Here is a 23,402-nt window from a genome sequence, read left to right as displayed (position 1 = left end):
CAGATAGTGTCAAGATCAGACTGACACTTTTTTCTTTTTGATCTACTTCCAGACCATTTTTCCCAGTGACCTTTGGGCTTGACCTTGCTCTCCAGGATTGATTTTCTCATGGGCATCACAGATCCAGCATGTCCCAAATTAAATTCATCATTTTTTCCCCACAAATCTGCTATACCACGTGTTCCTTTCCTTGATGAAGGACACGCCATCCTCTGGTACCTCAAGCCAGAAACCATTCATCCTCACCTTTCCTCTCCCTCACCCCCCTCGTCAATTTCTATTGCATCCCTGTCCTTACTGTCTCTCAGTCTGTCTCCTCTCTGACTTCACTGCTACCACCTTAGCTCAGAAGACCCTCCTCCTCTCTTGCCTGGATAATTGCAGTTGGCTTCCAACTGGTGCCTTTGCCTTCCCTTCCCCTCCCCCTTGTATCCTGCCTGCTCTCCTGGTCACTCGCCTGCTAAAAAGCTGGCGGTGGCTACAGTTCTCTGATGTTTAGTGATGTGATAAATGCTCTACTAGAAGTGCGTACACATTGGCATGAGAACAGCTGGTTTTGCTTTGGGTGGTCCAGGCACAAAACCCAGATGAAATGGCCTTTGAGCAGGGCCTTGAATGGTGATGGGCTGGTGGGACAGCATGAGCAAAGGCACCAAAGCATGAGTTACTTAACCTCTCCGTGCTTCCGATTCCTCACATGTAATGTGGATGTGATAATAGGACCGACCTGAGGACTGTTGGGAGAGTTAGCTGAGTTAAGATCTGTAAAGCGCATGCATGTGGCTAGTACTATATGAGTATTAGTTATCATCTGTGTTATTATTGATGAAATGGTGTGGTGCACAGGGAAACACAGTAGAATCAGTTTGTCTTCTTTACCTGCCTTCATTTTAAAACAAAGCTCACAAACTCTAGTGCCTACAAGGGACAGGCACGTATCGAAATGGTTTCACAGGCCAGGCGGGGACTGAAAGATACTTGCTCCAATCCCAGGGGCAGCCTCGCTCAGCCCAGCTGGTGGTCGCCAGGCAGGAATGTGGGCCCAGTGCTGCCAGATATTTCTATTTTCAGGGAAAGTCAGAAATCCGGAATTCTATGTGAAACTTTCCAATTTTTAAATGTTGGTGATTAATTTAAAAAATATTAAAACCTGTGCAAGCCCAGCTAACTACATCTGTGGGCCGTATTTAGCCTGAAGGCCGCCAGCTTATAATCTTTCTTTAAAGGTCTCCTTCAGAGTCATCTGCTTAAGCCCAGCACAGCTCTCTCCCAGGGGTGGGATTAAGTTGGTTTTTTGAAGGCTGGTTTTTATGAGCCCATTTGCTTTGCAGGACTTCTCCAGACGGGTTATGTCACCAACAGAGACTGCCCTGAAGCTCCCTGTGGCCCAAAGACTATGTACAACAGGAATGGTCTGATGGCTAGCGTGTTGGTCACCTCTGCCACTCCACAGGTACAGAGACTGCGAGGATCAGGACGGTGGGGGGGCAGGGCAGGGGGGCTCCTTTCAGCTCACCCTGGCCCCAGCTGAGTCGTGGACCACGAGGCTGCAGGGCTCCATGAATACCGCCATTCTTAGCACTCCCAAGGCCCCTGGCCACGCCAGGCGTGAGATTTGGGAGGCAGTCAGCCTTGAGGATCAGTATGTTTTCTGAAGCTGTTCTCTTCAAAGAAAAACAAATACCTGCCCAGTCCAGTCGTAGCAAGTGCCACATTCCATTTTGGTGGCAAGAAGGGATCAGACCTTTCCCAAGAAAAGCTGCTGCTGATTATGAATAAGTCACACATTCCAGAATGAAGTCAGACAGAAGTGATTCCAACTGGCCCTGTGTTCTTATTTACCTTGCTCAGTAGGAAATGGCTATAAGGACTGGTGGTCTGAGAGTGGCCTGGGCTAGGGCCCCTGCCCTAGGGGTTTAGGAGTTTGCTTTCAAGTTCAGTAATGGAACAGAGGGATGCGGGAGGAGTGGGTGTCGTCTGAGGCCCAGGGATGCCACCATGTCGAGTGCGTAATGCCTGGCTCCTGTGACAAACTGGCAAGGCAGCGCCCAGTGTGCTGAGCTCACAAGATCTCTAGGGTCAAGCTTGGCTTTTAAAATGATCTGTGTAACCAGCTAGAAATTCACAGGAACCAATCATTTCTTATAAACCTTTCAAAAAATTCCTTATTTTGATCTCTGGTTCTGATGCAGACTTGTGGGTACCTTTTAAAATTCCCTGATGGCACCAATATAAGTTTAAATAAAGTTGCATCATCATCATCACCACCACCACCACCACCACTGAATGTATTTGGGGCAACTTTGATTAAATAAGGCCCCTTGTATGAGTGTGTGTGTTTGGGGCAGACGAAGTGGGGTGTTACAGGAAAGTTATAAAACCTGAAATCCCAGCGATGGACTCTGATGACTGGAGGAATCAGACTTCTGTTTCTATTTACAATTTATACTCCCTCCAGAGTAAAACTTCTTTCTTCTCTGGTCTCTGTGTGTGTATATGTATGTTTATATATGCATACATGTACATACACACACACACACATATATATATGCTGTGTGTATGTGCATATATGTGTGTATGTATATCCAAAACACGGTAAGTACTCAATAACTGTTGAATGAATGAAGGAATGAATACATGTAAAATTGAAGTGCTCAATAAATTGTGGTGACTGAATGATGTGTTTATACACATATACGCCCATAATTAGTGCTTAATATATTACCAGGCACTTTGTTTGCACATTCCACAGGATTATCTCACTTAATCCTCACAATAAACCCCATCAGGTATGTACTGTTGTTTCACTCCAGTTTATAGATGAGGACACTAAGGCAGGGTGAGGTGAATAAACTGGCTTCAAGTCACGCAGCTGGTCAGTGGTGGGTGGGGACTCAAAGCCAGGCCTCTGTGACTCTCAAGCTGGTGCTTCTAACCCAATGGCACTGCACTGTCCTGTGGAAAGTCAGCCCTGTCTCCTCAGCCTGCTTCCTGGATGGTGGGTGTGGACATGCAGAGTGATTTATAGGTCTATGTATAATACCGAGGAGTAGAATAGATTGCTAATCCCGGAAGAATTCAGGATTAGTCGTTATTACCTTTCAGAAGTATAACACAGGTTCTCCTCAGAGGTGAATGTCCCATCACCCGTGGAACTTTTAAAAAAGCCGTGCCTGAGCCCACCCAGGCCCCTTGGATCAGCATGTCCAAGGGAGGGGTTCTGCCAGTTGCTTTGTAAACTTCTTAGTCTATTGCCTGTACTACAACCCTGGGGAGTAGAGTTTAGCAGCAGCGCCATTTTACAGATGGCAGCAGAGCCTCAGTAACATGAAGTAACCTGCCTGAGGTCAGACAGCAGCTCGCGTGGAGCTGGCGATTTAGCCAGACCTGTCTGACTAAATCTTAAGCTCCATGATGTACTGCTTCTTAAGGTCATCGTGGAGTTTTTGGGATAGCAGACCCATTTGTCAAACCTTTAAATGACACAGGCCTATTGACATCTACGGGTTTAAGTTTCTGCTCCTCCTTTTAACCTCACATTTTCAGTTGTTGACTATTGGTTTCCGTCACTGGCTTAAAAACACTCCAGTTTCCAGTAAGATTGCAAAGTTTTTCCAGATATAGCCATTTTGGAAAGAGTGAAATAAAGAGGAATTAATAAAAGTGTATTCTCTAAATCCCAGTCCAAGATGTTGAGGTTAGTGAAAACCACAAAATCCCTCTTCATAGGTTGAGACGAGTAAAACCATTTATGAACGGTCACAATTTTTGGGTGGTAAGCTCAATTGGTTCCCCAAAGTAGAATTTGATGAAATTAAATAAAATGGAAGAGAAGTTGTATGTTGACATTCTGGGATCCCACAGTGTTGAGTTTCATGAAACCGGGCACATTTGGGGAATTTTAACTTGCTCTTTTATGTGAGGCCTTTTCTTTACATGCAGGACTCACCGTGTTCTTCTTAACAAGGGACTCTACTAAATATAACTTTCACACCCGTCTCCAAAGCCAGTGGGTTACCTCTCACCTCACCAGCTAACAGGCTTTGAATTCCAAGTGGCCTGACCATGAAATAAGCCTTGAGAGCCAGTTTAACGTTTTGTGTAATAATTTCCTGCAATGACTTAAAGTAGAAAAAAAAAAAAGGTGAAACCAGGTAATGTTTGAAAGGCACAACAAAACATGATCTCCTCAGGCCTCTAAGATGTGAAGGCCTGTTCTCTCTGAAGGGAGAGTGGGCTGTATCTTTTTACCCCATCACTCACAGCGCTGGGGAAGCAGTCGGGGTGTAAGGATTGAGGCTGTGTGTGCTGGGATCAGAGAGATACCAAACCAGGTTCGCATTCTGGCTCTTCAGTTTCCCAGCTGAGATACCTTGGGGAAGCCACATTGCCCCTACTTCCTCATCTGTGAAATGGCAACAGTGATTGTGTGTACTCAGAGAGTTGTTAGGAGAATTAAATAAGATCATACATATGAAGTGCTTAACATAGTGCCTGGAATAGAGTAAAGCACTAAACAGTGGAAGCCTTTATCAGGCACTGTTCTGTCACTCCTGCATCCTCAGTTCTGAGGTTTGGGATTCAGTCATTCTGGAGTCAGCTAGACTGCTCAGGCGGCACCCTCTCTCCCCGTCCTCCACAGGGCAGCAGCAGCTCAGACTCTCTGGAGGGCCAGAGCTGTGACCATGCCAGCAAGAGCTACGACGCCGTTGTGTTCGATGTCTTGAAAGTGACTCCCGAGGAGTTTGCTGTAAGTAACAGAACTGATGTGGGTGGCTGCGCACCGTGACAAGGGGCTGGAGGGGTCACTGCACAGGGCTTTTTGCTCAGGTTGGAAACAACCCATTTACCCAACAACAGGGGATTGTTGAATAAAGTATCCTACCATGCAGCGTTAAAAACAATGCTGTCAATCTAGAAATTAACCACCTTGGAAGGCATACACAATATATATGAATAGTAAGTGAAAGGAGCAGGTTACAGCACAGTTTGTAGAGAATAATGCCATTTTTAAAAAGCATGTACAACACGTACATATTTATATTTGCGTAAGAAAAGGTCTAGTTTTGATGTTTACATGTTCATAAATATCTGGATATATATATAGCCAAACATATTATTTATGGTAGTTTCTGGTTGTAAGGTTCTAGGTAATTGGAATTTAATTTTTCTTCTTTTTGTTTATTTGTACTTTCTACATTTTTATAATGGCCATTTTCTAAATGATAGACAATATTATGTGGGCAATTTTTGTAATTATAAATTTTTTTAAAATTATTTTTTCTTCAACCAGTGTGTTGCTGCTGGTCTGACCGAGGGATGGTTCCTTGTTTTGTTGTGACTTGGTTTCTTCCTTTTGCAGTTGGAGGGTAGAGGGAGTATGTTGGCTCTGGGGTGACCTTGAGCCTGATTGCAAGTAGTGTCCCAGGGCTGTGTTTTCTGCCATGCCCACTTCATCTCTGTCTCCTGGCTAGAACAGGTTTCATGCCCTCCAGGGTGCTGTGGGAGCTGACTGGGCCCCATCTCATTGCTCTGCCATCATTAGCTCCCACGAGTACTTTGTGCCAGGCCATGCTGAGCCTGGCACACGCGTCGCCTCCTTTAGTGTGTCTGAGGGATCCTTTTAAAACCTGCATATAACTCTCTAGCAGCTGCCTCATACTACAATGAGACCTAAGGTTCCTCCCAGGCCTCCAGTGCCCCTTGTGGTCTGGCCAAGCCTCCTCTCCTGCCCCCATCTCCTTGCTCCCCAGCTGTACGTTGGCCTCCTCTTTCTTCCCCAGACTCACTGGCATTCCCCTGCCTCCAGGCCCTGTGCTGATTCTTCCTTCAGTCCTCATGGCTCTTCTCCACATGTGTCAGTCTCTGTTCAAATGTCAGTCCTGGGATAGGACTTTCATGGGCTAATGTGGCATCTCTCCATCACTGTCTCTTCCCTTACCCTGCTCTGTTCTTCATATTTCGTATCACTACCCCACATTACATGATGCAATAGTGTTTTTTATGGTATATCTCTTCCACTGGGATACAAGCTCCCTAAGGACAGGAACTTCATCTGACTTGTTCATTGCTCTTTCCCCAGTGCCCGGAACAGTGTCTGGCTCATAGCTAGTAAATACATGTTGACTGAAGGGATTCAGTCCTACAGCAACCTGATAAGGCAGACGGTTAGCTTCTGATTTTCTGTAAAGAAATCAGAATCTAAGAGATTAATTTTTTTATTGATGTTTTAATAGTTTATAACATTGTGAAATTTTGGGTTGTACATTTTTGTTTGTCCATCACCATATTTATGTCTCCCTTCACCCCTTGTGCCCACCCCCCACCCCCATTGCCCCTGGTAACCACAACACAGTTTTCTCTGTCCATGTGTTGGTTTATATTCCACATATGAGTGAGATCATACAGTGTTTGTCTTTCTCTTTCTGGCTTACTTCACTTAACATAATACACTCCAGGCCCATCCATGTTGTTGCAAATGGGACAATTTTGTCTTTTTTTTATGGCTGAGTAGTATTCCATTGTATATATATACCACATCTTCTTGATCAATCGTCAGTCGAGGCAGACTTAGGTTGCTTCCATTTCTTGGCTATAGTGAATAATGCTGCAATGAACATAGGGGTGCATAAGTCTCTTTGGATTGTTGATTTCAGGTTCGTTGGATAGATTCCCAGTAGTAGGATGGCTGGATCATAGGGCATCTCTATTTTTAATTTTTTGAAGACTAAGAGATTAATTTTTTTACCTGGATCATACAGCCAGGTGTGGTCAGAGCCAGTCTAAAACCTTCATCACCTGATTATTCACCTCATGCTGAGTGGTAGTAACAAGGGCAGCTCCTTGAACACCTTTTTGAACACCTACTGTGTCTAGGTCTTGTGCTACGCGTTTTGCAAGCATTATGTGATTTACTTTTCACAAATATGCCTTATAAATTAGGTATATTTATTATTCCCAGTATACTGATGAGCAAGTCAGTGCTTAGAGAGGAAAGTCATCTCTTCACACAGGTGGTAAGTGGCACTATCTACGTGGGATTTAAAACCAGGGCTGTCTGGCATTCTATACCAGTCCTCTCCAACACAAATATAATCCAAGCTACGTGTGGCTTTTAAATTTTCTAGTAGCCACATCAAAAAAGGTGAAATTACTTCTAAAAATATATCTTATTTAACTTAGTACATCTAAAATATTGTCATTTCAACATGTAAGCAACATAAATTGAGATACTTTGTATTCTTTTTTTGAACTATCTTCAAAACTTAATGTGTATTTTATTATTATTTATTTATTTATTTATTTTGTTGTGAGGAAGATCAGCCCTGAGCTAACATCCATGCCAGTCCTCCTCTTTTTCCTGAGCTAACATCTGTGCCCACCTTCCTCCACTTTATATGGGACGCCGCCACAGCATGGCCTGACAAGTGGTGCGTCGGTGTGCACCCGGGATCCGAACCTGGGCTGCCACCAGTGGAGTGCACGCACTTAACCGCTACGCCACGGGGCCAGCCCCTAATGTGTATTTTAAACTCAGAGTGCTAGCGATATTTCAAACGTTCAGTAGTCACCTGTGGCTAGTGGCCATCGTATTGGACAGCACAGTGCTAGTCTCTACTCTTAGCCACAAAGCTGTACTCTCTCTCCTTTAGAAGACTTCATGGACCTTGCTGGCTGATAGCTTAGCTTCTATATTCTGTTTGCTCTTGTTTGCTTATTATATACATATATATATATATTTTTTGAGGAAGATTGGCCCTGTGCTAACATCTGTTGCAAATCTTCCTCTTTTTTCTCCCCAAAGCCACAGTACATAGTTGTGAATCATAGTTGTAGAGTTATAGCTCTTCTATATGCGACGCCGCCTCAGCATGGCTTGATGAACAGTGAGTAGCTCCGCACCCAGGATCTGAACTGGTGAACCCTGGGCTGCCGAAGTGGAATGCGCGAACTTAACTGCTACGCCACCGGGCCAGCCCCTATGCTTATTGTATTTTTGAGTTGTGTTTTTTAGCTTCATGAAAGGAATGAAGCAATAATGAGGTTTAAAAATCCCCTTATAGGTGTTCACCATATGGAAAGGCAGAGAGTTAGGCTGTACCTAGAACAGCATTGGGCAAGAGGACTCCTTGGTGAGACTTTGGGCCTGGTTTTCTAGTCTCTGCCCTAGAGAGTTGCTCAGCCTGCCCCAGGCCAATTTTCTGAGGCTGAGAAGACCGTAGGGAAGGGTGGTGAAGGCTTTGAGGGTGCAGTGCTAAAACTCTGGCTGCCCCTGCCAGAGCCAGTGTGTCTTTAGCTTAGATGTGAAGCCAGGTCTCCTACAGTATTTGGTCTTTGAGGAAGCATTGGAGTTGCCAGGTGTTGGAATTGAACCAGACCACCTGGTATTTTGGTATTCTGTCTAATAATATGAAAGAAACAAAAAAGCCAGGCACAAAAGTCCTTTGAAAAAATCATTTAAGTGATTCTAGGAAGATGGTGGTGGCAGCAGCATAGTTTTTTATTCTCTCTGAATCCCCACATAAAAACATCCAGAACAATTAGATAGTAAACCCTGAAACCCATGAACAATGTTTACAATAAAAGTAGGTGACAAGTTGTCCCTATCAAACCCCAAATAGAAGTGGCTGGGATATACCACCAATATCAACAAGACCTGCAGAGTATCAGCATCTGTATAGGAGAAACCAGAAGTAAGTATTGGGGCACTTGACAGACTTGAGAATAGGAGAACCCCCAAATTTCCAGTTACAGATGGGTGGAAGAGATCTGTGGATGAGCCCCTGTGATCTCTTGAAACCAATCAGCCAGGGCTCGCTTCCAGGACAAGGCTCCATACCAAAGAGAAATTCAGTATGGGAGTGGAATCAAAATGATCAGGTTAGGGAAAGTTATGGTTAAGGAAAAAGAAGGTCTAAATAAAAGTGCGTGCATGTGTATGTGTGAAATCTCAAAAAACAACTGCGTGTTTTTGAACACTACATGAAAGCAACCAAAAGGAGAGCTATGTGAAGTTAGAAAAGCTACCCTGAACCATATTCCCCTCTAAAAAGTTCAGGAAAACTAATTTTACATAAAAATAAGCAATAGGAAATGGCTAATATAAAATCTTTCAAAGTTATTATAGGCAAAAAGAAAGAGTAAGGAGGGAATCCTTATACATAATGAAAGCATGCCAGAAAGACATGCCACAGAACAGCTAAAAACTATAACTCTCTGTTTCAAAATAAGCTAAGAGACATTAAGATCACGCTGTAAGACATGAACAACATAAATTGGAAATAGAAAACTCTCAGGAATGAGGTGACAGAACTTAGGAAAGAATTGAAAACAAAAGAAAAGTATTTTGGAAATGAAAGTTGAACTAGAAGGAACACAAGAATAGATAAACAGAAAATGCCTTAAGGGAGGAAAACTTTTAAGATCAAAATAAATGAAGAAAAAGATAATAAGACTGAGAAAAACTGACAGTTATTGATGATAGGCAAAGAAGATCCAACATACAGATAATAGAAATCCCTGAAAGCAGAGAATAAAAAGGCAAAGGAACTGAACAAATACTTAAACTATAATTTAAGGAAATTTTCACAAACAAAAAAATATTTGAAACTACGTATTGAAAGAGCATGTCTTGAAGCTAACAATGTCAACACAGAATGGTCAATACCAAAGACATACTCTTAGTAAACTACCAGATATTAAACAAAAAGATAAAATCCTTTGGGTATCTAGGCAAAAACAGCAAATTACTTGTAAGAGAAATAAAATTAGATTACCATCAATATTTTTGAGAGAAACACTTTTTGCCAAAAGAAAGTAAAATAACATAATCAAATAAGTCAAGGAAAGAAAAAAAAAATGTGAGCCAAAGATTTTATATCCAACAAAACTGACTTTCAACTATAAAGGGCACAGACAAACCATTATGAACATGCAAGGCCTCAGAGAATATTATTCCTGCCTGCCCTCCCTGAGGAATCTACCAGAGAACAAGCTTCAGACAATGAAAATGTTTTACCAAAAAGGGAGAATGTGGATAGGGGTGGGGCTTGATTAGCTCTACGGCTAGATCTCAGTCCTTCTACTCCCCAGTGGCTGAAAGCAGAGCAAAAAGCAATGCTGGAACTTGTCTTTATCATCAATAGATCATGGATCTCCTTCCAGGTCAATATGTATAGATTTAATTCTCTATTTTTAATAGCTGTATAATCTTCTAGAGTCTGGCTATACCATAATTTTTTTTCAACAAGTTCCTTTTGATGGCCTTTTAGGTTGTTTCCAGATTTTTGCTACTACAAATAATGATGCAGTAAACATCTATATTTATATCTGTATCTAAATGTAGATCTCTATATAAAATCTTGTGTACCACTGCTTTTCCTTGTAGGTATAGGGATTATTGTGTCAACAGGACGCTCATTTCACCTTTTAGGAGATAATATGTAAATGTAATGCATGATCCTGGATTAAGAAAAAATTGCTATAAAAAACAGTATTGGGATAATTAGCAAATTTTGAATGTGGACTGTGTATTAGATACTACTGTTGTACCAAGAATAAATTTCCTGAATGTAATAATTTTATCATAATGGAAGAGGATGATCTTGTTCTTGGGAAATAACAGGCCGAAGGATTTAGGGGTGAAGGATCGTAATATCTGCATTTTATTCTCAAAAGGTTCAGAAAAAATGTGTATATATAATTATGTACACAGAGATAAAACAAATGAGGCAAAATAATAATTAGTGAGGCTAGGTGAAAGGTTATAGAGTTCATCATACTATTCTTGCAACTTTTTTGTAAGTTTGATATTTTTTTAAAAATAAAAAGTTAAAAAACTTTTTAATGAGTTACTGCCAGATTACTTTCCATAAAGAACAGAGCGGTTCATAGTCCCATCAGTCGTGATGGCACCGAGGGTCAACAAATGGTATCTTCTTCTTTAATTTGCATTTCCTTGACTATGATTCTAAAATTGCCAGACCTGCGTCCTTTGGCTGTGGGAGTAGAAGCAGGAATCTGTCTTTGGAGCTGATTACTTTTTGTCCTGTGAGCCCTCCTGGTTGTACATCAGTGAAGTGATCTAAGTGCAAAGTTAAAGATAGCTTCTGTTGTAAGACATACCACTGATTTGCCAAGGGCTTTTTTTGTTTGTTTATTTGGGGGCTGGGAGAGCCTTAGAAGAGAGGATTTAGTCAGCCACTGTTAGAGGGGAGAAACACTGCATTCAACATATGCAGAAAACGTTTTTTTTTCCTTTTCGGTTAAGTAGCTTTCATTTACCCACATAATACCAGGGCTGCATTGTCAAGTGCTCCTATAGGTGTCTCCATTCTGAAGGATTGATCTCTACAGAAATATTTTGTAATATGTGAAGATCGGCCATTTCACCTCAAAGCCTGGATTTTTAGGGGGCCCTGGACTAGAAGGAAGGAGCAGATGGGAGAAGGGGTTAGGATTAAGGAAGTCATTGCCAGGTGACTAGCTTAATTGGACACCCTGTATTAACAGGCTTTATTTCCAAAAATAAGGAGAGGCCGTTAGGAGACTTGTTCACGAGCGTCCTCATCAGGCCAGGCATGTCCTCCCCACTGCAGCAGTTGGCTGCTTGGAAACAAGAGCCTGACTGTCTCATGTTTCTGTTGAGGCTTACCACACCCTGAGGAAATGCCCTTTCTCTCCAGGAAGCCAGGACATCTCCCTTAGGACCTGACCTCACCCTTCAAGCCCCACCCCTACTCACACCCTCCCTTTTTGGGAGTGCTCAAACTTCCGGGGAAGGGTGGTTCAGCAGCAACCTTTCTCACATGGTTTGGCTTTGTAGTAAAATGACATGAGATTTATAATCTGATGATTTTACCCATGTATTGATATATTCTTTCTCCAAACACTCCATCATTTTTGGTCAGAGTTGAGAGGATAGAAATGGGAGATTCTTCTGAAAACCTTCAGAAAGTGTGTTTGGGACCAGCCAGTCTATTTTAAGTCTGGTGACCTCTGTTTTGTTGTTTGTTTTGAATAAAACACCTGAACACATTTTCTGACTTCCAGTCTGAGCAAGGATCAGAATAGTCAAAACTTGGACCATCCAAAAAAATACGAAATGTAAAGTTACTATTTTAATAAATCATGTGGAAATTCAGTAGCAAACCATAGAACTGATGGCAGGATGGAAAGGAAGTTTTCTCATTTTCACATTAGCACACTTTTGGTTCTTTTCCTAAATGACATTGCAAACATCCTGCTGGTTCTCCCGGGTAGGGAGTTAACTTGAATTGTGGGAGAGATTTCCAAGGCCCTCTGAGCTTTCAGCTCAAATCTCCTGTTTTCACAAGGCCTTTCTGTTCCTCAGGATGGCAGAATTAATCCAAATGTGAGGAGCACTTGGTTAACAGTCTCCATGGATCTGGCAGAAAAAAAGCTAGTCTGTTTGCACTGCCTAGGATGTAGCCCCAGGCCCTGTAGCTCTAGGCCAGACACACAGGCCTGGAGGCCTTTAGGACTTAGTAGTCACTTGACACCCAGATTATGAGGGCCAGATCCACGTTGTGCTGATGTCCGATGTCGCCTTGCCACTGGGGCTGGACCCAGAGGTAGAAGAGCTCAGATTCTCAAGTGCTTCTTTATTCCTGGTGCCGTGCCATCCACTGTCTCTCTGCCGGGCTTGCTTCATTAGTGGCAGTGTTTCACCTGTGTGCCCATGAAGAGCACTAGCCCCTTGGAGGGAACAGAGGCTCTCCACTGAAGCCACCTGCTTATTCCCCTCTCCTGCTCAGCCCTGGGGAGGTCTGCTTTGGCCTGCATCCTGTGTTTCTCAGGAACCCAGTGATCTCGGGCCACCTTTAAATTGTGCCAAGAGGTGACCACAGTTCTGCACCTAAGCCCTGGATTATGGTTATAGTTGATATACTATGTGTGTTGCCATTTTTCTCCAATGTATTCTTGACACCAGGCTTTTTTTCATGACAATATTTGCTGACTCAATGTAACAGCCTCCTTTAAGTATTCTCCAGAGCAACTTTGATGTGTGGATGTTCAAACAAATTAATGGTCCCTTATTTCCTAGCTCATGTATTGGTCAGGAACCATAAGTTCACATGCCAATACATGAGCCCATCTATGTGATTTCTCTTTTGCCCCCCCCAAATATATATATGATATATCAAATATATAAACACATAAATATAAATATGATATATCTCTATATAAACATAAAAATATATTAACATAAATAAATATAAAAATCTTTCTCTCTCTCTCTGTATATATATATATATATATATATATATATATAAAGAGCATCTGTCAGGCGCCAGGCATTCTGCACTTCTTGTCTTGAATTTTCACAAAGATCCAATAAGATAGAGATTATCATCACCATTTTCTAGATGTGGTACCTGAGACTGGGAGAGGTTAAGTCACATGTCAAAGAGAATATTGCTGTTAAGCGATGGTATCCAGACACACACCCAAGCCCTGTTGATTCCAGAGCCCACGTTTGTTCCCCTGTATCATGTACTCACAGATGACCTGTGTTCAGTGGACAGGGTGGCTTCTAACATAGGTAAGCATCCAGAGGCCCTCAGCTCTCCTTTCCCTAGCCTGTCACAAAGGCATTTGCTAACTAACACTGGCATCTCATGTGACCTATGGAGATAGGTAGGTCATGTGAAGTCAGCTCAGTCCATGCCTTGGCCTGTAAAATTGTCCGCAATGAAGCCTCCTGTTACTGTCACTCGATAAGCTTCAAAGGATGGGAACAGCCTTTTAACCGGATGTGTATTTTCTGTATTGACCACATTAGTGCTTCTCAAGCTCGTTGTGGTGAAGGACCAGTTTTTTTCATTTCCAATCTATTGAGGACTGATACTTTTAAAAAATACAATGAAAATGTCATGGCAATTTCCTATAAAAGTTTCCAAAGGCTTGCTCTCAGCTTCTGTAGTTATCTCATTGTGGGCTGGTGGAATAAATAGTTCATGGTCCAGCACTGATTTGCGGGTGCATATTGAGTAGTACTCTACCGTATAATTTAGAGGAGGCATAGACTTCAGAAGAAATGTACAATTTCTATAAGCCACAATTTAAAAAAAAATTTAAATTTAGAGTAATAGTGTCTCTGTTTAGCATTCTTTTAATACTATGTCTCCAACTTTTTAAAATTACAAAAGTAATTCATGCTTGCAACAAAAACTCAAATAGTAGAAAAATATCCGAACTGAAAATGTTCCACTTTATCTCAGTCCCATCCTTCAAGCTACTATTATCAGTTCTGAAATTGGAAGTTAATCTTACATTCAAAAAAGAAGGGTGTGGATCAAGAAGGGTGTGGATCAAGATTTATAAAGAGGGAACGATGGGAGAGGCATTTGAGAAATTTACCCACTAGAGTATATACTATTCTATCTTGATTTGTATTTCAAGGGGGAAAGTATAACTTTTAAGAATGTGTTATTACTCTGCATAGATTCAAAGTAACATAGTTATCTTTGATTCACAGTGTTTTCTGACGCTGATTCTCTCTTGTTGCAGAGCCAGATCACACTGATGGACATACCGGTATTCAAAGCCATCCAGCCGGAGGTCTGTACTTGGTCCTTCACACTGTTCTACTAACGCTGGGAAGAGAGGATTTAGTCGGCCATGTTAGAGTGACTCAGTTTCTCAGTTTCTCTCTTGAAGTCTCTATAAATGCATGTTATCCATTTAAACCCCTGTTAAAGAGTGCATCCAGGAACTTTCCGTCCTCCCTGGTGCTCATTCTTTGAGCCAGGTGTTGGGTTCTCCAGAGAATGTCGGTGTGTCCGGCCCGCTCTGGCAGGGCTGGGGCAGTTGGTGCCCACAGCTTCCGCACCTAAGTCAGGCCTGGCCACCCTAGTTCCTTTTCCCAGGCTCCTCCTGCTGACCATGGTCGCTGTCAAGAAGGGGATGTGAGGGAGCATTTTTCTAGAGATCTTCCTTTTTGTTGATCCCAAATCTGGTGAGGTTGCCTTGTTTCTGATTTTAAAACCAGTTGCCACAGCAAAACACGTACGTATTTACATTAAAAGCATATGTACATTTTTAGAAACAGCATATTCAATAAAGAGAAAAAAGTTGAATTTGGTCTTTAAAAAAAGTCCTGGAAATGTTTAGCAGTTGATAATGAGGCTTTACAGTTATTTTAGGCAGGGTTCTTCTTGTGTTAGCATGTAATAGAAATCCATTTCAAAGTAGCTGAAGAGGCAGAAGAGGAATTTATTGCAAGGATAAAGGGGCACTTTACAGACTCCCTGGGCATGGAGTTCAGGCAGCTGGGAGAGCCAACCAGGATGCCAGCCATCTCTGCTTCTTGCCGCTGCTTTTCCTTCTCCCTCTCTCTCCTGCCTTCTTTTCTACCTGCAATGTGGTCCAACCCAGCTTCCCCAAAGGGCCTGCATTTACACGATCCACATGAAAGCCACCTTCCAGACTGAGACCAGCAACTCTCGGTCCAGCCCAGCTGGGTCACGTGTCTGGTGCTGGTTCAGTGACCCAGGTCAGGAGTATGTGGCCAAGATGAGCAAGCACAGCTGAGGGGACCCAGCCTTGTGAGTGGGGTGCAGATTTCAGAGAAGAGGGGTATAGGTGGGGAGATACGTCAAAAGGTGTCTGCTGCAGCCATGGTGTGAATTCAGATACTTGTAACATAAGGACCTTCTTCTTACAGTATGGTAGCTGTTAAGACTTTGAGAAAAATAGTGTATTTTAATACAAAGCCAGACAAAGGATCCAGGCCTTCTGAGAGCTGGCATCAACCTACTACAAATTATGGGGGAAGCTAGTATTGCTAGCTGCGCTTAGCGTTCATGTGAGGACGTGGCAATGCTTTGTGTTATTGTGTGTGTGCACGTGCGTGTGCGCTTGCACATGCGTTGTGTTCATTAGGTTTGGGAGGCAGAGCTATGTTTGCTTTTTGAATTGGCTGACTTCCAATCCTTTTCTGTTTTTTTCTAATGTGGAATTATCCATTCTTTCTAATTAAAAACAAATAAACAACTCACTGCCTCTTGGAGCTTTTTGGGGAGTAGTTGTATGGTGGTTGCCTTAGTTCTCAGCTGAAGCAATTTCTGATCATGCTGTCTGCTTGGCTTTGACCTGGAGCAGTTTAGATATTTGGATCTTTATTCTTTGTTCTGAGCATCCAGGAGGGCAGCGCAGCCTGCCATGAGCTCTGAGCCCTGAGCCTGTGTGTGCCCAGGGAGGCTGGGATCGCTGCTAAGGCTGGCTGTAGGAGGAAGCGGGTGGGGAGTTCTTCCATGAGGGGCAGACCGAGACTTTTCCCTAGGGCACTGCAGTTTGGAAGGTGCCTCATTCAAGGCATCTCTTGTTTCACTATTGACAACACGTTAAGGTGGAGGTATTTTGCTTTCAAGATTTTAGCTTAGAGCAGTGGTTTTCAGTTGTGGCTGCACATTGGAATCACCTGGGCACCCTTTGAAATGTGGGGTGTCCCGACTCCACCCTAGACCATTGAATCTGAACCTCTGGGTGTAAAAGTTTATCATGTGATTCTGATGCAGAATGAGGATTAAGGACTAATTGCTTCGAGATATCTGGAGAAACCCCAAACTTGACTGTCTTGGATCTATGATATGTGAGCTAAAAATGGATGAGTTTGTTCTTCATTGTCATTGTCAAAACTGTGGTTAAAGGAGGACCCTGGGAGCTGCCCCAGCTTTTTTGCAATTGTTCTTGTTAGCAGATTGAAAACTGAAATTTTTTCCCTTGATGATGCCTGCCACGTTGTGGCTGGACCACCCCAGAGTTGGAAGGACATGAATAAGGGACAGTTTTAAGCTTGATGTAGACAAGACTTTCCAGGAAGCAGAGGCCTGCATCCGAGAGCAAGATGGGCACTGTGAGCGACTGGACTCCAAGAAGATCAGGAGACCTGTGGACTGGTGCCCTTCAGCCCTGGCTCTCATCAGAATCAGTTGGGAAGCTCTGTAAAAAAATCCAGATGCCTAGGCTCCCTCCTTGGAGATTCTGATTCCATCAGGTAGTGTGGGGTTGGGAATCTGTTTCAATCAGTTCTAGTCACTATTCTTTTTGATGTGTAAATTGTCCTGTCTTTAAGCAATGGTAGCCCTTTCATGTCATCTCCTGTATCCTTTTAACATGAGCCCATTAGTTTTTGATAGCTTCCTTGCTCTTGGCACAACGAGATACCCCAATATTATGTTGTAGATTTCTTGCTGATGACCTGGAATCTGGCATTTCTTCAGGGATGCTGATGTCTTTTCGTGGAGAATACTACTTAGAAACCACAATCTGGGTGAGAGGATGTTCATTGCTACTGGGTTGCTGTCGCTTTTAGGCCTTTTCGGTGGAGAGGGCTAGGAAATATTTATGTTTTAAAAGGAAAAGTCATGAGGTCATAGATAGGGTAGGTGGTGTTATTTCTCAACAAATCTTCCTTCCCTCCTCATCTTGGTCATAAATTCCCTGTGGGTGGTGTATATTTCCTCACCCTATTTTTTTTTTTTTTTATTTTTTTTTAAAGATTTTATTTATTCATGTTTTTCCCCCCAAAGCCCCAGTAGATAGTTGTATGTCGTAGGTTCACATCCTTCTAGTTGCTGTACGTGGGACTCGGCCTCGCGTTGGACGGAGAAGTGGTGCCTTGGGGCGCGCCCGGGATCCGAACCCGGGCCGCCAGCATCAGAGCGCACGCACTTAACCGCCAAGCCACGGAGCCGGCCCATTTCCTCACCCTATTGACTTTGGGCTTGGCCCTGTGACTTGGGCGCAAGTGACAGTATGCAAGTGGTGAGCTGAGGTGGTAAAAGGCGTGACAAGCTTCACCAGCCCTCTTGGAACTTCCAGTCTTCATGATGTACTGGTCATTACTGCTCGTTTAGCCTGAGTCCAAAAATGAGGACGTTAGAGATGACCTGCACCTAACCCAGCTTAATCTGGCCCAGCCTGAGTGAACCCAGCAGAGATCAGCTGAACTGCAGTCACTCTGCAGACCTGTGAGCCTGAAATAACTACTGTTGTTGTAAGCCTCTGAGATTTGAGGGTTGTTTGTTATGCCACATTATCGTGTAGAAACATGACCAATACAATGTTAATCTTTCCAATTCAGCTCTAACATTACAGGGTCGTTAACTTAATTCCCTTGATTTTTATATGTTTTCTTTTACATTGACAGTTTGCTTCCTAGCAACATTAAATGATTACTTTTTTGTATTATCCCATTATATATATAGAATAGTTTTAAAATAATAATATCAATATTACCATTAACCAGCAGACTACTGGTTAAAGTTGAACGTTTCTTTGGAGTTTTGTTTGTCTTTATTCCTTTTCTTCTTATCTTCTCTCCCTCCTACCACTTACACACCCAGGTAGGCCTCCTCCCTGGCTTCCCCCCAAAGGTCTTTGGAAGCACCAGGGCAGAAAAGGAGGGTTATGCTCACTTGGTTCTGGAGGTCTGCATCCTGAGAGATCCTGTTGTAATCTCAGTGCCTGGAACAACGTAGATACTCAATAAATATTTGCTGAATGAGTGGAGAATGAATGAATGACTGAATGAGAGGAGAAGCACTGTAGCAGAACATTATCTGGCTGTGTTTAGGCACATTGTCAAGGGGGGCATACTAATTAAGGGAACCTTACTACTAGGGTGCCTGTTTTGTGGTGTAACCGCTTCCCCCAAAGCAAGGGTTTTGCCTGGTGAGCTCAGCCTTTGAAGATTCAAATTTGCAAATGCTGTTGATAACTGAGGGTAGAACTGTGGCTTCGTGTTTCTGCAAGGGGGACCGCGCAAGCATCGTCCAGGGCTAAGAGGAAGCCAGGCAGACGGTGAGTTAAGCGTTGGCAGAGAGCAAGGAAAATGGAAGTTAGCAAGTATGGGACCAGAATTGCCCTGTTCTCTGGTGACTCTAACAAGTGACCAATTTTATCAAAAATTGGTGAGTTAACACAGATACAACTTTGCAGCATAATAGCTCACAGCTGTGTTTAACTTAGAAGCTGTGGCCTAGAACCCTGTCACCCCTGGGGTGGATTGCGTTGCAGGGGCTGGGTGGATTCCTGGCTGCCACGGCTCAGGGTGAGGGCTGCTTTGTAAAGGAGGTCTATCTGAGGGGTCCTGGTGACAGCAGCCTTGTGAGAGGGTACATTTTCAGGGTGGCTTTTTGTCCCCACCAGCGTTCCCTACCAAATCTGTCTGTCGTTCTGTCCAATTCCCAGCCTATGGAACTGAAGGCCCAATAGTTTCTCAGAGGCTAGTTTAAATGTCAGAACTGTTTTTGTCATTAGTTTCAAGGTGGAGCAGCATCAAGGAGAAACTGCTGTTCTTAGAATGTGCTGAAAATGAGCACGAACTGTGCTTGACTCAGCCCGGGGTTCTATCCAAGCCGAGCTGGGTCCACTAACCCTGCCCAGTGTTCCTGAGAGCCCGGACTCGATCTGACAAGGCTGGGGTTGAGTCCTGGCTTCACCCTTCCTAGCTCGGACTTTGGACAAGTTACTCATTCTCTTTATGCTTCAGTTTTCTCGTGTGTAAAATGGGGGAAATCATAGTTTTTACCTTATAGTGGGCATGTAAGAACTTAGTACAGTGCCTCTACATGCTAAGTTCCCAGTAACTGTGGTTGTCTTTCACCAGTGCGTAGTTTGAGTAGGCTCTGTGCATTATGGACGTGAGATTGTACTCAACAGAACATTTAACAATGCCTGTGTGGGAGCCAGTGGCCCAGAGGAGGGATGCTTTGAGGAGCTGAGTGGTTAAGAGCACTGTCCTTTGATTCCTCCCACCCTGAGTTCACATCCTGGTCCCCTGGGTGGCAGGAGGCTGAAGTCTAGAGGAAGACTTACACCATGGTGCCCTGAGGGCCCTGCGAACATCCAGTGGGGAGACTCGCTCTGCTTTGGAGTTGGGACGTTGGCACTGAGCCTTGAAGGAAAGGGACAATATCTTATGGGTGATTTGGGGAATGAGATGGGAGTTGGGACGAGCATTTCAGGCAGAGTGAATAACTCATTGAAAAGGCTGATAACGTATTTAGCAAAATTTAACAGTACTCTTGGTGCCTGGTGTCTGGGGAGAAGAAAAGGTGAGTCTGCTGTTCGCTAGGTTCTCTGCTCCTCAAGGGCATCATTGCCAGGGTTGTTGGCATGCTAAGGGCCTATCGGAAGTCACTGTATTATTCTCTTGCTGCCTGGCAGCTGAGGGGGCGCAGGGTCACAGAGGCACATGGCTGGGTCCAGTGGTCCCAAACGTGATGAGAACAAACTGCAGTGGGTACCAGATTCAGTGAGGTGGAAAGCTCCTCTAAGTGTTTGTGTCTTTTCCAGTCTTCTTGCTGCTTCTGCCCACATTGCTCCATCCCCACTGCCAGGTTTCCCAGTAGTCAGACCCACCTTCACTCATTCACTCAACCACTCATTCATCAGTCTACTGTGCTACATGCCGGAGAGACAGAGACAAAGGCGACATTGGCACAGTGCAGCAAGAGTGAGGGGCAGACATGTAAATGAGCAGCAGACAAGAAGTATTTGGGGCTGTAGGGGCATGAAGGAGAGAGTGGGGGGATAGGGAGGGGCAGGAGGCAGAGCCTCATCTTGTTAGCTTTGGCGCATTCATGGAGAGACATGGACAGATGTGTCTTTTAGAAAGTTCATTCTGACTCAGATAGAACTGACTGGAGTCAGAGAGACTGGTTGGGAGGCTTTGCAGTAGTCTGTGAGGCACAGGTGGAAGCAATGGAGAGGAGGGGAGGACCTGGTGTTATGAGGCTGGTTATGAGGCTGCCGTGAGAGCCGAGACAAGGAGAAACGGGAGAGAGAGGAGTGGACTGTGCATTTGGGGAGCTGCAGGAGGAACAGAGGGCAGGGGAGGAGGCAGAAGTGCCCCTAGAGGGAGGAGGAGGCCCAGGGAGCCCAGCATCCTGGGAGTCAAGCCGGGTGGTCAGCAGTGTTTGCCTCGGAGGAGGGAGGCCAGAAGGGCCAGAGAGGGCTGATGGCCTGGAAAACTCCAGAAGGGCTGAGGAACCGAAAGTTGAGCAGGACGCAAAGCACAGATTTGGTTAGGAGTTAGGGAGTGAGAGGGAGGCCAGGAGGTAATGGGGGGAGAAGGATTTCAGAGTTCAGGGTCTTTGAGGTGGGGTAGCTCTGGTGACTGTGCTTGAAGGAGTGGTGGCTGTGCCTTTGGGTTGCTGAAGTGGAGGGAAGATGAAGGTCTTTCTGGGAGGAGGTTGAGGTACGGTGTGACCCAGGGGTGAGAAGGCACACCACCCAGTTTAGTGACGTCCCTGGAGATGACAGCAGGAGAATGGGAGGAGGGGAAGACTGTGAGCCTGAGCTAAAGGCAAGAGAGCATCCTGTGGTTCAGCTGACAGCAACATGGAGGGGAGATGGAGGTGCCAGGAAATAGCTTGGGCTTCCCCAGAAGAAAGCTGTGGGCCTGGACTAGAGCCACAGGAGGTGAAGAACCAGAGTGTCATGAGCACCTGCTTGAGTTCAAGGCACAGGCCAGGTGCCCAGTGTTGGTGGAAGGCAGCCATGCGTGGTCTGGGTAGGTGTGTGATCCTCTGCTCTTCTCACTGTGGCCCTGGAGGGAACCTGGTATTTAAAGGAAAAGGCAGATCCAGTTAGAATGAGGAGGTGGCGCTGGGACAATGGAAGCAGAGGCGTTATCCAGATAGAACTCATGTCCCTGTGGGGCACTTACTCTAGAGAGATTTGGTTTCACCCTTCCCTGCATCAGGGCTTGAGACCTGGGAGTGTGACTGGTCCAGCCTCTGCTGGTTTGCAGAAGGGCTAGCCTGCAGGAATGGAAGACTCCTTGCCGAAGGACGCAGTTTCCTCTGGGCCACATGACACGTTGCAGCTCAGGAAAACACTGCCTGTGGGTTCAGGAACCTGACCCTCTGGCCTTTTGTCTGGATGCTGTTTGCCTGCTCTGAAGAAGCGGGCATTCCAGAAAGCCGAGGTCAGTGTTGGATGTTGGACAAACCCTGTGTGTCTTTTGCTGCTCCTTGGAATCACAGTGTTTGGCCCTGGGAGAAGGGAAGAGCGTTGCCAGCAGGCAGTTATTTGTAAAGAGGAGATCGGTTTCGCTGACATCATTAAAACCCCTCTCTCAGGTCACATGCTGGGCAGGTTTCTCAGACCATTTCCCTTCCTACCCCAGCCTAGCCTAAGTCACTGCCACTTCTCCTCTGATCATGTCTCCCCACGTTCAATCCCGCCCCCCAACCTCCTCTCTGCATCCAGAGACATCTTTCTAAAGCCAAAGTCTGACCATGTCCCTGTCCTGCCTAGAACCTTCCGGGGCTCCCCACTGCTGTTGGGATGCAGACCTGCCTCCTTTACCCAGCCGGCCAGGCTTGGAGTGATGGGCCACCTCAGCTGGCCCCAGCCCACTGTGCCATGCTGCCTGCAGCCTCCCCTGTTTCCCTCCCCTCTCCTCGCCTTCCCACGTGCTGTGCCATCTGCCTGGAATACTCTTCTCTTCCCTCTCACAGGTCACAGGTGGCTCCTCATCATCTGTCAGGAGATGGAGTGAGCAGCTTATAGCTCCTGGGAAGTACAGGTTCCTCTCAGGTTCCGTCTCTCTGCACCATCTACAACTTGTTATGTATAGCACCTTTCACCACTGTGCTGAAATGTCATGACTTTTTAAAAGTTTCAATAATTAGTTGTTTCAAGTCTGTCTCTCTCCTGGATTATAAACTCCATGGACGCAGGGATCATGCTGGTACTGTTCACCCCATAACCTGTAACCTAGCACGGTGCCTGATGTGATTTGTTGAATACATTTTAGGTGTAGTAGTAGCAGTAGTAGTAGTAATAATAATAATAATATCTCATTGAGTCTTCTTGACTCCTGTACTATACTGAATCATGTAGTAGGGGGTGGTCCAGGTGCCCTCCATTGGGGCCAAGGCCTGGGGAGGATGGCTCCCGCGTAAGGCTCAGCAGTGCTGATGTCAGTTAGCACCGGAAGCCTGAGCAGCTGTCTCTCTCATCTGTTATTGCTCTGAGTTTGCATTTGTTGTTTCTCATTTCCTAGTAATTTTTATATCCATTGTAATGATTTCTTGTCACAATGGAAACAAAGTGGAAAAGGGCTTCCCCCCAACTCCATTCATGAGGGAGACGGAGGTTGGAGTCCCTCTCTGGGCCCCAGAGAAAGACCTGCCTGAAGGGTGGGGAGAGCTGGCTGGGGCGGGAGTCGGATCTGGCTGCAGACAAAGGCCAGCAGCACTTTTGATCCAATGGAACCAACACTTTGCAACTTCCAGACTCATTTTTTCTCCCTTCTTGAGTGTGGGTGTGACATTAGTGCTGGTTGGAAACCAAATTTCCCTTTAAATGAATTAATAACACAAAACAGAGCCTTTGGTGAACAGCTGTTTTTATCCATGGGG

General features: G+C 44.6%; 1 protein-coding gene across 15 annotated transcripts in view; it reads left to right on the top strand.

Annotated features, from left to right (window-relative positions):
• Positions 1 to 23,402, top strand: part of RALGPS1 (Ral GEF with PH domain and SH3 binding motif 1) — a 331,037-nt gene that overhangs the window by 84,659 nt on the left and 222,976 nt on the right. For all 15 annotated transcript variants that reach the window (XM_087419063.1, XM_087419062.1, XM_087419069.1 and 12 more), the window contains 3 exons: positions 1,332 to 1,453; positions 4,643 to 4,750; positions 14,533 to 14,583. In XM_087419063.1, the coding sequence (XP_087275189.1) occupies positions 1,397 to 1,453; positions 4,643 to 4,750; positions 14,533 to 14,583 (216 nt within the window). In that variant the 5' untranslated portion in view covers positions 1,332 to 1,396. The remainder of the gene's footprint in view (positions 1 to 1,331; positions 1,454 to 4,642; positions 4,751 to 14,532; positions 14,584 to 23,402) is intronic.

The sequence above is a fragment of the Ceratotherium simum genome, chromosome 29 (assembly GCF_057802395.1).
Source record: "Ceratotherium simum simum isolate JZ-2026a chromosome 29, ASM5780239v1, whole genome shotgun sequence".
NCBI classification, from domain to species: Eukaryota; Metazoa; Chordata; class Mammalia; order Perissodactyla; family Rhinocerotidae; genus Ceratotherium; species Ceratotherium simum.
This window is presented reverse-complemented; position numbering and strand designations above follow the sequence as displayed.